Source organism: Phytophthora sojae (assembly GCF_000149755.1).
Source record: "Phytophthora sojae unplaced genomic scaffold PHYSOscaffold_13, whole genome shotgun sequence".
Lineage (NCBI taxonomy): Eukaryota > Oomycota > Peronosporomycetes > Peronosporales > Peronosporaceae > Phytophthora > Phytophthora sojae.
The window spans coordinates 166,139-178,823 of record NW_009258127.1 but is presented as its reverse complement, the minus strand read 5'-3'; the positions used below and the strand labels follow the sequence as shown (position 1 = coordinate 178,823).

The 12,685-nt window shown below is 52.2% G+C and overlaps 5 protein-coding genes across 5 annotated transcripts; all 5 read right to left on the bottom strand.

Moving 5' to 3' along the window:
• Positions 1-443: 443 nt before the first annotated feature.
• Positions 444-1,099, bottom strand: PHYSODRAFT_530717 (hypothetical protein; the record flags this gene model as incomplete). The annotated part of the gene is made up of 2 exons (XM_009539139.1): positions 444-880; positions 997-1,099. 2 exons carry the CDS (start codon positions 1,097-1,099, stop codon positions 444-446), a joined length of 540 nt encoding a protein of 179 aa, XP_009537434.1.
• A 644-nt stretch (positions 1,100-1,743) lies between these two features.
• On the bottom strand, positions 1,744-3,474 carry PHYSODRAFT_319490 (hypothetical protein; the record flags this gene model as incomplete). The annotated part of the gene is made up of 4 exons (XM_009539138.1): positions 1,744-1,762; positions 1,785-2,788; positions 2,883-3,081; positions 3,413-3,474. The coding sequence occupies 4 exons, from the start codon at positions 3,472-3,474 to the stop codon at positions 1,744-1,746; spliced, it is 1,284 nt and encodes a 427-aa protein (XP_009537433.1).
• Positions 3,475-3,672: 198 nt separating this feature from the next.
• On the bottom strand, positions 3,673-7,550 carry PHYSODRAFT_306861 (hypothetical protein; the record flags this gene model as incomplete). The annotated part of the gene is made up of 6 exons (XM_009539137.1): positions 3,673-4,135; positions 4,334-4,651; positions 4,867-5,723; positions 5,774-6,076; positions 6,121-6,628; positions 6,691-7,550. 6 exons carry the CDS (start codon positions 7,548-7,550, stop codon positions 3,673-3,675), a joined length of 3,309 nt encoding a protein of 1,102 aa, XP_009537432.1.
• A 2,080-nt stretch (positions 7,551-9,630) lies between these two features.
• Positions 9,631-10,296, bottom strand: PHYSODRAFT_306860 (hypothetical protein; the record flags this gene model as incomplete). The annotated part of the gene is made up of 1 exon (XM_009539136.1): positions 9,631-10,296. The coding sequence occupies one exon, from the start codon at positions 10,294-10,296 to the stop codon at positions 9,631-9,633; it is 666 nt and encodes a 221-aa protein (XP_009537431.1).
• Positions 10,297-11,195: 899 nt separating this feature from the next.
• PHYSODRAFT_251972 (hypothetical protein) lies at positions 11,196-11,968 on the bottom strand (the record flags this gene model as incomplete). The annotated part of the gene is made up of 3 exons (XM_009539135.1): positions 11,196-11,465; positions 11,601-11,928; positions 11,952-11,968. The coding sequence occupies 3 exons, from the start codon at positions 11,966-11,968 to the stop codon at positions 11,196-11,198; spliced, it is 615 nt and encodes a 204-aa protein (XP_009537430.1).
• Between the last annotated feature and the right edge of the window lie 717 nt (positions 11,969-12,685).

Genomic DNA, 12,685 nt, shown 5'->3' with positions numbered 1-12,685 from the left:
CCAGGATCAGCGCAATCAGGAGCACCAGCAAAATCGTAATAATCCTCACCACTCTTACGATACTCCACTCCGTAGCGCTGCTTGAATCCGTGTATCACAAGTCTGGCCTTGTACCGTAATATTCCGCCATGTTCATCACGTTTTACGCGCAACACCCACTTTGAAGTGAGAATCTTGACGGGGTGCCCTGGCAACGACTTCGGTGGGTCGATCAGCTTCCAGGTGTTGTTTCGAATTAGGGCATCATACTCAGCTTTCATGGCAGCCAACCACTCATCTCGCTGAGGCGAGGTCAAGGCTTCTTCGACCGTCGCTGGGTCGCCGACAAATTTCTTCTCCACCATCAACTGGTAATCTCGAAATCGGACAATGGGTCTCCTCGCACGTTGCGACGCTCGAGTTGCCGCTGGTGGGGTTCCTGTTCCTGGATGCAGACGCCGTGGTTAGCGTCGTCCTGATGCTAGGGGCTGAGCTGACCCATGTGCTGGAACCGCACCATGTCCAATCGCTCGCGTGTTGTGAACTTCGCCCACTTCCGACTCGGCGCTGCTCGACGAAGTCGCTCCCCCGGGCCCGTGCGCGTCGTCCATGACCGCTGACCCACCGTGACTCGGAGTCACTTCCTTTGGTAGACTGTTCTCCACCGCGCGATCAGCACCATCACGCTCATTGTCCGTAGCAATGTACTCCACTGGCAGTGGCACGTACGGGATCTTCTCGCCCTGATGTCTGCCCATCAAGAGCTTGTTCAGGTACTTGCTACTGACCGTGGCATCTTCGCGGAACTGCAGGTCGCGGGCTTCGACAATATTTCCAGTCCGCAAATGTAGCAGTCTATAGCCCGTAGTTGAGCGCGCGAATCCCAGCAACAGCGCCGGATCTGCCTTTGGACTCAACTTGTGCTTTCGCACCGCTTTTGGCACAAACACAAATCCCAGACACCCGCATACCCGAATCTTGCTGATGTCAGGTTTCTAGTTGAAGAGCTTCTCCGACGGAGTTCTGTCCTTAGTGCCCGTGTTGCCGTCATGTTGTCAATGTCCACCACATACCGCAGTACTTCCGGCCAGAGTTTCTGCGGCAAGTCTGCTGCATGCATCGCGGCGCCCATCTTGTTCACCAACACACCGTTGAGCTTCTCAACGAGTGCATTCTCTTCAGGGGTGTGCCGGTGAGTAGGCACGAACGTAATCCCATGCAATTTCAGGAACCCTTTGAGCTGGTTGTTCACGAATTCGCCTCCGCCGTCGCTTGTGAACGTCTTGATCTTGTGCCCCTGCGCACGCAGCTTCGACATCAGCTCCATCAAGTTGGCGTTGGAGTCGCTCTTCTGCTTGAGCGGATACACCCATTTATACCGAGATCCCTCGTCTGGGATGAGCTGGAAGTACCGATAGTTGCTCACACCGGGGAGATACTTCTGCATATCGCAGACATCCGAACTCAGGTGCTCATAGTTGACTTTGGTGCGTTTCTCGGCAGCGCTTACTTTGTACGACATGCGCTTCCTCTTGGCGCCCATGCAGGTCAGGCACGAGAACTTCTTCTTGAAGAGCTCTTCCGGTATCTCCATGTCTACAACCACCTCGCGAGTCAACATTTCCTTAATGGCAGCCACGTTCAGACGGCCTAACCGCTCATGCCACCGCATAAGAGGACTGGCATCGTTGTCGACACTCGCCATTACCATGTCTTCTGGAGCGGGTACCTCGGTGGTATACAGCCAATAATGATGACCCTTCTTTACGAACTCGAGCCGTTGCTGACCACGGTCCAGCCAGCACCTGCGAGGCACAAACGAGGAGGGAGAGAATGATGGGAGCCAGCCAGCTTCTTCCATCCTGCCGAGGCTGATCAAATTGACCGATCCGAAGGGAGAATATTCCACGTTTTCCATCTTGATATGTACGGTATCTTCATTGCCGCAGCCTGTACGGGCATTAGCCACTGTGACCAGTACCGATCCACTCATGACTCCCAGCGTGACTTCACCGGTCCAGACCTTGAACATTGCCTTCGACTTCTTGCTGCTAGAGAATTGTCCTCGCTCAACACACACGTGCGTAGTGCTCCCACAGTCCAGCATCCAAGCGCCCACCGCGCCTTCACGAGCCAGACCAGCAACCATTCCCAGGGCAGGAGCTTCTTCATCGCCGTCGCTGTCACTACTGCTGTCGCTGGTCGATCCGCGACCGGGGACATCTGGAGCACTGCCATTCAGCCACAGCATGTGCTGGATTACTCCCGGTTTCTTCTCTGCATGATCCCCTTTACTGGCCTTCTCTTCAGTCTTTTTCTTTGACAGCTTGGTCGTCTTCTTGATCTCCTTTCCGCCAGCTTGCACCTTCTTCGACTTTTTCTTCAAGTGCCAGCAATCCCGCTTGAAATGGCCAGGTTTTCCACAGTGGAAACACTTCCTCTTCTTGCCACCGTTACCCCCATTCAGACCCGGCTGCACAGGTGGTCCAGCCCTCATCGTGTTCATCACCACTCCATTTCCATTTCGCGTCCCACCCACTTGCTCGGCCATGCGTGTACGCTCATCCTTGGATCGTAGAGCATTGGTTACTTGTAGCAGCGTGGGTGGGTTACCTTGACGCGTAGGCAGGTCGAAGTGGTCCAGTAATTCAGGATGAGTCACTGCCACGCCCATCAGCAGCAACTGGGCCATGTCGTTGTCCGTAATAGCATGGTCCGGGCCCATATTGCGCAGCTTTTGCCGAAGTTGCGTCATTGTCGTGATGTACTCGGCCAATAACTGGCCCTCATTATGAGAGGTTTGATACAACTGTCGCCGCAGGAGTACCGCGTAGGAGAAGTCGCGTTGGGTGTTATCCGCCACCAGTGCATTCCACATTTCCGCCGCCGTAGCCATTCCACACACCTTGGCAGCGCAGGCCGCGTAGGATAGTCGCACGTGCAATTCGATCTCGCCCGTCATACTGGCGTTGCAGGTCCACATCCGTAATATGGCGTGTCTCCCCACCGCTCACTACAGCCCACAAGTCGCGCTCCGCCAGATAGAGCTCCAATTCGGCGCGATAGAGCTCAAACGTGCCTTCGAACCGGGGCGCTTTGTTGCTCGCCCGCGCTGGGTTAACGGCAGGTTGTGCTTGTTGTTGCGGCTGTCCTTGCACGTTGCCACTCCAGCATTGCTCATTTTGTTTCTTGCGACGCTTTCACTTCAAGAGACTCGTCACCAACAGTTAGAGCGTTGGGCTCATAACCTAGCAGTAATTGCGCTCCGAGACGATCAGCGTCGAGCCTTGAGTGTAGCAGCGCGTAGTGTAGAGTCTTGGGCGTCGAGGAGACGCAGCGAACGAGGGAGAAAAGGCTCTTGTCTTGAGTGAGGTAAATTCCAAAGTGATTCATTCTTTTCTTAGCCAACCACACTCAACTACATGCAACGTACCACACTCTCGGGCACGAGGAGGAAAGCCCCAGGCACAAACACCCCCTTTGGCCAACTGCCATGTAGACAGCAGGTCGATCCCAGTCAATACTGACGGGCCTTGACAAGTACGTGAGTTTCCTGGAACTACCGCCGAAAGGCTCATAACCTGCGCGGGTGTGCTGGCACCGATTTCTCCGAATGTCGGCATTAACATCCTCCAGTAGCGTGCCTTCGTCTCTTGCCTGTATTACCCGTACGTTTTCCTGGTATGTTGTCCTTCAGTGCAGTCTATTGGACATCCAGATACTGCGTAGGACGCCAAGATGCAGTCTCGTGCCACCGGCAGAAGTGACCATAAGGTATTGAGCCCATCGCACGGTTGCCGGAGTAGCCGATGGCCACGTCTTCCAGCCGCATGGAGCCGAGTATACCTCCAGAAACTCATTTTGTAGCCAGCGACGGGTTTCCAGCAGAACGGGGTCCGCCCCAGTTGTGGCTAGTGCAGCGTTCCATGTAACAAGTGCCTGACGGGGACCGTATTCGGGCAAGTCCTCACTCGTGTACTCGATGATAAGCCAGTCTGTATAGAGACCGCACTGTAATGCAGACCACCATTCCGATGCCCAGCAGTGCTGCTGTGCTTGAGTTATGTGTGGGGTAATAATACCGATCCACACTGGAGAGGGGTTATTGGCTGTGATATTCCGACGTTCGGTGGAAGAGGTTTGGCTTACCGCTTGCCTAGTCCTCATTCGAAGTGTATTCACCGGGATACAGACAAACCACTCGATTCCCATCTCAGAGGCCGCTCGATGTGCCGGTGAGGTATCATAGCATGCGACCCACAATGTTTTTCTCAAATCTCTGTATCCGTTGTATTCGGCGCGAATAGAGTCCCATCGGCTTTCGTCCGCTGGTATAAACGTGTCATCGATCCACCATGCAGCTTGATCAGCAGGTGGCTCCGGTTCCAGTAATGCTGCAGGTATCGCGGGTCTAGCGTTCCCGATTCCCAAAGTCCCGTTACCTGGCACGGGTGGTAGAAGTATTGCGCCGCGTGAGGGTGGCATCCGTGTGCCGCTCGTTGGAGTTGCACGGGTAAGAGACGACCCGCTGGTCGCTTCTTGCAAAACTGCATTTCCAGGGTTAGAAGGTGGCTGGCATACGATGCCCATCGCCACTCTCGTACCAGCGAGATTACGTGCGCTGCGTGAGCCGATAGGTTGGGATTGAGTTGGACCAGCACCCGCCATGGGCCTATTTCCTTATCATCACATGTCCACCATGATCGAGTTTGTCGGCCGCTTTCTTTGGCAACAAGGTGGCACCGGCCTGACATCATATACTTCTGGTCCGGAATCCAGAGGCGATGACACAGGATCTCGAGTTGTCTCCCCACCTCAACATACAGGCTTGGCGTTGCAACGCATCCACTCCATATCGATGAGCTTGTGTATCCATCCGCGGCTCACTGCATATCCGACAGTGTGGCTCCCCACTGGGTGTGACTGCGGTGTTTCCTGAGATTAGTGTGTAAGAACTTGGTAATCGATCTCCAATAAAAACACTTTTGATAGTCATCCCACCCGAGTAACTTAGCCATATTCAAGTCAGTATCGCACGCCGTCTGCCTGTGTTCTCCACGTGTGCCCATTACTTCAATCCAGGTGGACTTCCGTTTTTCCGCTGCTAGTTCCGTCAAGAATAGCTGGATTCGGCCTACAACCGGGTTTCCGTGAGAATTCATGATATGAGCAGCATCCCAGCACATGATGCCTATATATGAGCCGGTCATACTGGGGTCGTGGCTCTGGGCAGCATCTGCGTCAGCTGCTGCAAGTGCTCGGCGCTGCTCATTAAGTGTCGGGTCCGATGTGAGCTCGTGCTCTTGGTGCGGGCGTACCCACTGTGCTGTAAACGTCCCACCCGGACGCATCAGCGCCACCATGGTACGAATTTTCACTCGATGCTTGTTGCTATACTTAAGATGCGACGATCGAATACCATTTGCAATGGCACGCGCAGTCTCTAAGGTTCGAATGGCTGCTAAGTTGTCACAGACTTGGGTACCTGTGTCACCCGATGCCATCAACCCAGCAATGAGGGCGTGGCACTCGCATCGGGTGGATGTCATATCCGCCCAGTGCACCGCAATTCTGCCAATTTTGCGGACAGTTCCTGTACGAAGTCCCCATCCACTGGTGGCACTTGGTGTCCCCCCATGACATACACTCCTATCTCCTGCTGCAATACAATTTTCACAGTTGCGGAACTCTTCCCAATGCACCCACGGTCGACGATCAATTCGTACCGGGCGGGTGGTACACGTCTTGCAGTTAACATGATGCCACTCCAGACACACCGCGCACACTACGGCACCTTGGCGCCGATTGCACTGGCTACACGCTCGGCCGGAGATTGGAGTTCTTCTGTTGCCATGACTTCGTCATAGTTTCGCGACGATCGATTAAATGCTTCCCTGATTAAATCTCTGCTCATTACACCAATAACGCCCCCAGTAGATGTATCACTCCAGATAATCACTCGATCTTTGGCCGACCTACCTCCGCGTCGACGAAGATACACCACTTCTACTGGTACGCATATATTGGCTAGTTCCGATCCAATTTCACCTGGGCGTGGTTTCCACACACCGCTGTTGGGGCGCGTCTCCTGCCACCACTGACATTGATGTCTAGGCCATGATCATGGGGGTTGTCGCTTACTATATCGTCAACGCGTTTTCCAAGTTCATGACCGCGCATTTCCAATCCCTCGTCCGTGATATCAAATTCTCTCGCAATGAAAAACTGACCAGGGCCTACGTCCATCGAATGAATATGTAGATAACTTCTGTCTACTGGGATCCGTCCGACCGGCGTTATCAGCTCTCCGGTAGAGTTCTGGCACAGTACGGCTTTGATGTCATCATCTATCTCCTTGTAATCGCCAACTTGCTGGCGCGACCAGCGGAATTTTCGTTGTAACGAGGTCGGTTGCTCTAGCCGCGTATAAGATGTGTTGGCGATATCTCCAACATAGCGCACTTTGTGGGAGTACTTGAGGTTGTAGCGAAGTAGTAGTGCTCGGAGATCTTCTGTCAACTCGTTGCAAATTGGCCGATCGTTTGGTCGATTAGTCGTACAGGCTTGGGGGTTCTCCCAAGTAACATCCACCTTCGATCCAACTGCGACCACCGCGCGGATAGTTTGGTGGATCCAGCGCTGGAGGTGGCTGGGGGGGGGGTCATCGGCATTTGAAGCGGGTGGCACGTTAACCCGGATTGGATCTGGTACATTTCGAATGCCTCCGTTAGCAAGTGGTAGGCTGACAAGTGGGGTGAGTTCATCACTCGGATGGCTAGCTGAGCTCGTGCCACGTTACACATGTCTTCAAAGCTGGCGAGTCCAAGGCCCCGTGTCTCGTCGTGAAACACATCTTTAGGTGTGCTATGAGGTAGTTTAAGGACGTGCTTCGCCACCCGTCGAATTAGAATATCGACGTGCTTTGCAATCTTGTGGGAAGTATTTAGTTGCGCTCGATACTGTACGCGAGGTAGCCACACGTGGTTCACAATATACTGGAGTTGGTCATGGGTTAGCTGTAGGCGGGTTATTATGTCTGCCTCGCGTCGCAACGCATTCCACACAGGTGCGAGGGTTGCGCTCCATACGTCATCGGTGCTTTGGATAATACCCAGGTGCTTGAATCCCTCTGCTGGAATTACAATCGTCACCGCCCTCGGTTGGCCAGTGCCATCATGCAGGTAGACGGTGTTACTAGCGCTACGCTCGGTGGGCGTAAACTGGAGTAGAAACGACTTAGAAGCACCGAAAACCCCACCAGTTCCGTGAATTCCCGTAAAAACTTTTGAGACAGCGACTCGATGCTCAATGCCTGATCGGGTCGTTGCAACATCAATGACGTCGTCCACCAATACGGTAGAAGCGATCTGATGCGGCTCCGCGCCTTGCGAGTGCGTAATTATTACAGCATCAGGCCCTTGGTCTTGACGCTGCATCAAGACAGCCATGTAGTAGCCGATGAGCCGGATGGAGAGCACCGATCCCTGGCCTAAGCCGGATTCGCGCTTCCCGCTAGACACCCATCCAAACGCAGTCCGAATATCAATTTCACCAGGACCGAGAAATCCCATCAGAATGTCATATAAAAGTTTGGGACCCCACTTCGTTTGTAGATGTATGTATGTCACTACCCAACGTGGGATCCGGTCGTAAGATTTCTCACAATCTTTGCTTAACCCCATGCAGCTTAGATTTGAAGGTTTAAACTGCATATATGCAGTTTAAGCCAATTTTGACTTGAAATTTGTATGAGTGTCCTTTTCCCCGACACACCACTATACAAACGTCAATATAAAATTACGTTTAGTTTCTGTTCGCGCCTTTTTATTTTTCCATATGTCAAAGACCAGCGTTTGTCAAAATTCGGAATATAATGTTTGGCAAGGGCAAGGGGCCCACTGTATGATTTGAATAAAATTTGCAAGGTGTCGGACTGGGTGACTCACAGCGACTTCCATTTGCCGCTTTTGCAAAATCCGCCTCATTCGAGAATTTGCGTGGCCAGGGCTCAAGTCGGCAGAAGAATAAACAGAAATCACGGATGATCGTGCGAGACATCGGCGCTTGAGTACGGCGCTAACGGTACGCTCATAGCAAGCGAATGCTATACCTTATTGCTAACATGTTTTATTTGGTACATGTTGTTCTTCATGATAGCACTCTCCTGCGTGTGGTGCTTCTCTAGCGCTTGGTAAGTTTGGTCATTGGTCAGCGATGTCTGCGAGATTCATGCTTGCTGACAAGCTTTGGAATACTCTTGGTCCAGTTGTTTTTGCTGCTTACAGCTAAGCGTCTGCTGCTGCAGCTGTACAAGCTGTCGTACTCAGTCAAGCTGTTGGGCTCGGTCGTACTGCTCAACCCGCTGCATTCGTACCTGGCGTTCGAAGGCCTGGGGGAGAGGCCCACTCAGGATTCCGGTGCTCAAGGCTTCCGCGATCTTTCCGCGTTGATGTAAGCGGCGAAGACGACGGCTGGAGTTGATGCGATATGGCGTGCTCCGAACAATGGTATGTTGTATATCATGCTGTCCTGTATACTGCATTGCATGCAGTTTATTATACTTATGTTGTATCGTAGCCTAAATGAGCTAACCAGATTAATATTGATGCTGTTGGAGGAGACTACGGCGACCAAGCAGCCATGATCAGCCCGAAAACGAGCCCGCCTGAGTGAAGGCGACGACTCGAATGGGGTAGTAGCGAAATGGACGAGCCGAGACGAACTCTGGCCAAGCCAGAGATGCCGCTTTGGTGTTCATTGATATGACCGATGGGCAAACGAACCGAAAACTGGTATGGTTGGCGCTGCTAATGAGAAGGGCGAGAGGTAGTAACGTGAACGCTTCCAAACTAATATATGCAATTTGGATACATGCCGTTGCAGTCGTTGCGGTTCCCAGTATAGCGAGGCTTTGGATACCCGCACACATAGTTGTGAATGCAACTTTGTCTTTGTATGCTCCAATTAGCGAAACGGCTTGTAATCGCTGCTTTCCTGTTGACTGGATTGGCAAAGTCATGGCTTTGACATCGATCAATCTAAGTAGCAGCTAATTGAAGTATTCAACTGTAGAACTTCTTGCACCCATGGAGAAACCATGTGGTAAACTACATCCGCTCATTATATATATCATGCATGAATGCAGGTGTAGCGCTTTAGTGTGTGCTGTTAGTTGGGAAGGGTCCAGGCAACGAACTACTTCGGTGTTGAAGTCAACGAAATTTGACTTAGTGATCAAACTTGGTAATCCTCGTTGCTTTGTTGCTTCAACTACAGAATGACATGCTTCTGTCTGCAACGACACATCCTAACTTGCATCCTAGGTATTGTATTATGTACACAACGGTAACGTTTCACCTGATTACCCCCTGGATACTTTTCTGGACGTCTATTTCATTTGATGTTTGTATAGTGCATAGAATGTCTCCGGACGTGCCACAAGCTTGCAGAACGCCTAGAGGTGACACACCTACTTTGTATATAAGTGTTTGTATAGGAAGTTTCAAATTCCGATTTTTTGAAAATCGGAATTTATCGGGGTAGTACGGCTCCACCCACACGGTGACGCCATGCCTTCATGTATCCTTTGCGCAAGAACTTCCAAAGTGCTCGGTTGTTGATAACCGGTGTTGCAATCAGTTCTTCTGCTGGCTAGCTGGTCGGGATAAGCTTATCACTGAACTGGATCCCGTGCGATCCGCACACTTGGACAATGCCAGGAGCCAGCTTCATGATTCCCACAGGCCCAAGCGTTTCCACGAAGGTCACCGTCTCGTCGATGGAGAACGCTAGAATCAGCTGCGTAGACTTGAAACTTTCTTCGAATGCCACCCACTCTGCTTCCGAGTGGTGATGATCGAGCACTGCTTCTCCTTCGATGGCCCTGTCTCCGTTTCCGGTGTCACGTTGCTCCTCCTGCATCATTTCATCCTCTTGATCAGCGCCGTTGTCGTCTGTGTTGAGGCCCGCGTTCATGTCCACGTCCCCGCTTTGCTCGTAGCTACCTAGCGTTGGTTGGACCGTGTTTTCCGTAGTTCCCTCGTCACGTGGTCGCAGTCCTTCTAGTTGAAATACTCCTCCGTCTCGGGTTTTCACTGCTGCTTTGAGAACTTCTCCTGCCGTCACCTTCCCTTGCTTCCGCACAAATGTCGCTTCCGTCGTCACCTTCCGTGGGCTGCCTCTAACACGGGGCTTAGGCGAGGCAGGTGTCGGCATTTTGCTGAGTTTCTTCGGTTCTTTCTCGTCGCAAGGTGTACTCGTCGTAGATTCTTGTTGTTTGCGACCTCTGTCACTGGGTTTCTCTTTGGGTAGTTTCATTTTCTTCGTGTTCCAAAATAGATGCTTCTCTTCGTCTTCTCTCACTCTTGTTGACTCGGGCTTCGAGCGGAGTCTTGATCTCTTCTTAATCTCTGTACTCTGTATCCTTTGATCTTAATCTTCTTGAGGCCGGATGTGGGCCATTTCGTTGTTGTTCTGCATTTCGCCGTTCTCGTCTTGATCCTGGTGCAGTCACGTGGCGATCGGCAGATCGCACGCGCCGGAGTGCCTGGGCCGAGGTTCCCTCCGGTCGTCCGTTACACTCGCCTCTCTGTGGCAAATTGGAATCATTTTACGATGTAGATATGGACTTATTAATATATGTTATTAATAAAGGGTGGCAGCGGAAATTGTCCTCATAGTGCGGGTTTAATTCGAAGACCTATCCCACAAATCACAACATTACGATTATTTTAACAAAGTCGTGTTGTGCACGAAGAAGCTCTGAAATTGCGCATGTGGAGTCCAAAAAATTTTTAAAAAGTTTGCAGAACAATGAAATTAAAATTTCAATGTTCTGCATCTCACTCCCGCGAAGGTTTCCCCAGCTTTAGGTACTCGCCACTTTCTAGCAAAACCTCGACTATGCTTGTGGCGTTCGTCACTTGCTGACATATATTATACTACGTAGTATTGACTACTGCTAACAATAAAATAAGTTTTGACTTCAAATTAAATGTGAACGATAACTTCACCAGTCAATACTTAAGTATGAAGGGGAGTGCAAGTACCAGCCAATACTTAAGTATGAAGAAGAGTGCAAGTGCTTTCGGCATTGAGTTGAAACACGCTGTCCAGTTGCTTTCCATTGAAGCTTTCAACGAGCAATTACTGCTTCAGGTCTTCATCGAAATCCTGCGTCTTTGAAACCAAAAAAACTGTCAACAGCTTGTAAACCATCAACATGAGTCGTCGGCTTCGTACGAGTGGCAGACGTGCAACAGCAGCGGCGCCGTGCCCAGTATAAGTGGCGTGACGGGGTCCTCGCATGGGTTCCCCTTCATGGTGTTCACGACACCCACGTAGTCGTCCGCCTTGCTGCCCAGGGCCAGATTGTCGAAGGTGTACATGGGTCCGAGCTCGTACTTCTCGGCGCCGAGCGGCGTGTACCTCCTCAGTCTGCGTTGCTCCTCGCCCTCCCGAAGTCGGCGATGGTGGTAGCTCTTCCTCTTCATGAATTAATTCACAGACTGGAACAGTGGGAATGCCACGGCCCGCAGCGCGTCCCGAGTTGTCGCTGCTGTACCCCGAGCTGCCGAATCTGAAGCTCACGCGGCCCATAATTCTGTAATGATCCCCGCTACGCTGCACGCGAACACGTAGGATGCTGCCCGCCGGCAGTCCCTCGCCCACGTTGACGGGTCCGCGCGGCGATTTGTTGAAGCTCCCTGCACCTGAATCCAGAACATGTGGTGCTTGCCGGCGATCAGCGCCGCGTAGCTCGAGCTGCGTGCAACGAGGAAGAGCGTGCGCTCCGCCAGCAGATCCGCCTCAAAGGCGATGGGTGTGCACGAGTTCATATCCATGTCCTTGCGCTGGCGGGCCTCCAGCTGCTCCTTGTCCTCGTCTTCGCTGTGCTGCTCCTGGTCCTGGTCGCGCTTTTGGTGGGCGCGAGCAGCAGCTCGTTGTCCCCTCAGTAGATGCGCAGAACGGACAGCTCCTGCTCCGGCATGCCCGCGTGTTGCAACTGCAGTGAGCTGCCGTGCACGTGCTGAGGAAGAGATGAAAACGAATTCGGTTTGTGTCGATTAGCTGGGTTAAATGAAAAGTTTCATTTATCCCAAGATATCCCAAGAAAAACACCCATAATAAATTACCGTTTAAATTACTTGCAATCGCAGGTTGCGCGAAGATGGACGCGTCGCCGACAGGGTCAACATTCACGTGGGCGATTCATAAAGACTACACCTTTGCCCAGCCTTAGTTGTCTAATCCGCATCCAACGTTGTCAGCGTTTATTGCCAGCGGTTGGGTGGGAGTGAGGTACCCGAATTAAGGGGTACCACTCTCCTTAGTGCAAGCGAAGTAGTCTAATCCCCAATCGAAGTTGTCGGAACTGACGAGAACCTGACGTGAAGTTCCCGCGCGCGCGAAGTTGACCAAGACTTCGTGCGTGGCGCGCTCACTCCTCAATCTACCCAGCATCGCACGAGTGCTATAGCATCTGCCGGGACTGCGCGACGACGGCTTCAGCCATGAGCGACAACGTGATGCGAGCCAACGAGAACGTGTGGTCATACTGCTGCTAGCGCTTGCGTCCACCGCTGTTATTGCTCCTGCGCAGCGCGATGCTGGGTAGATTGAGGAGTGAGCGCGCCACGCACGAAGTCTTGGTCAACTTCGCGCGCGCGGGAACTTCACGTTAGGTTCTCGTCAGTTCCGACAACTT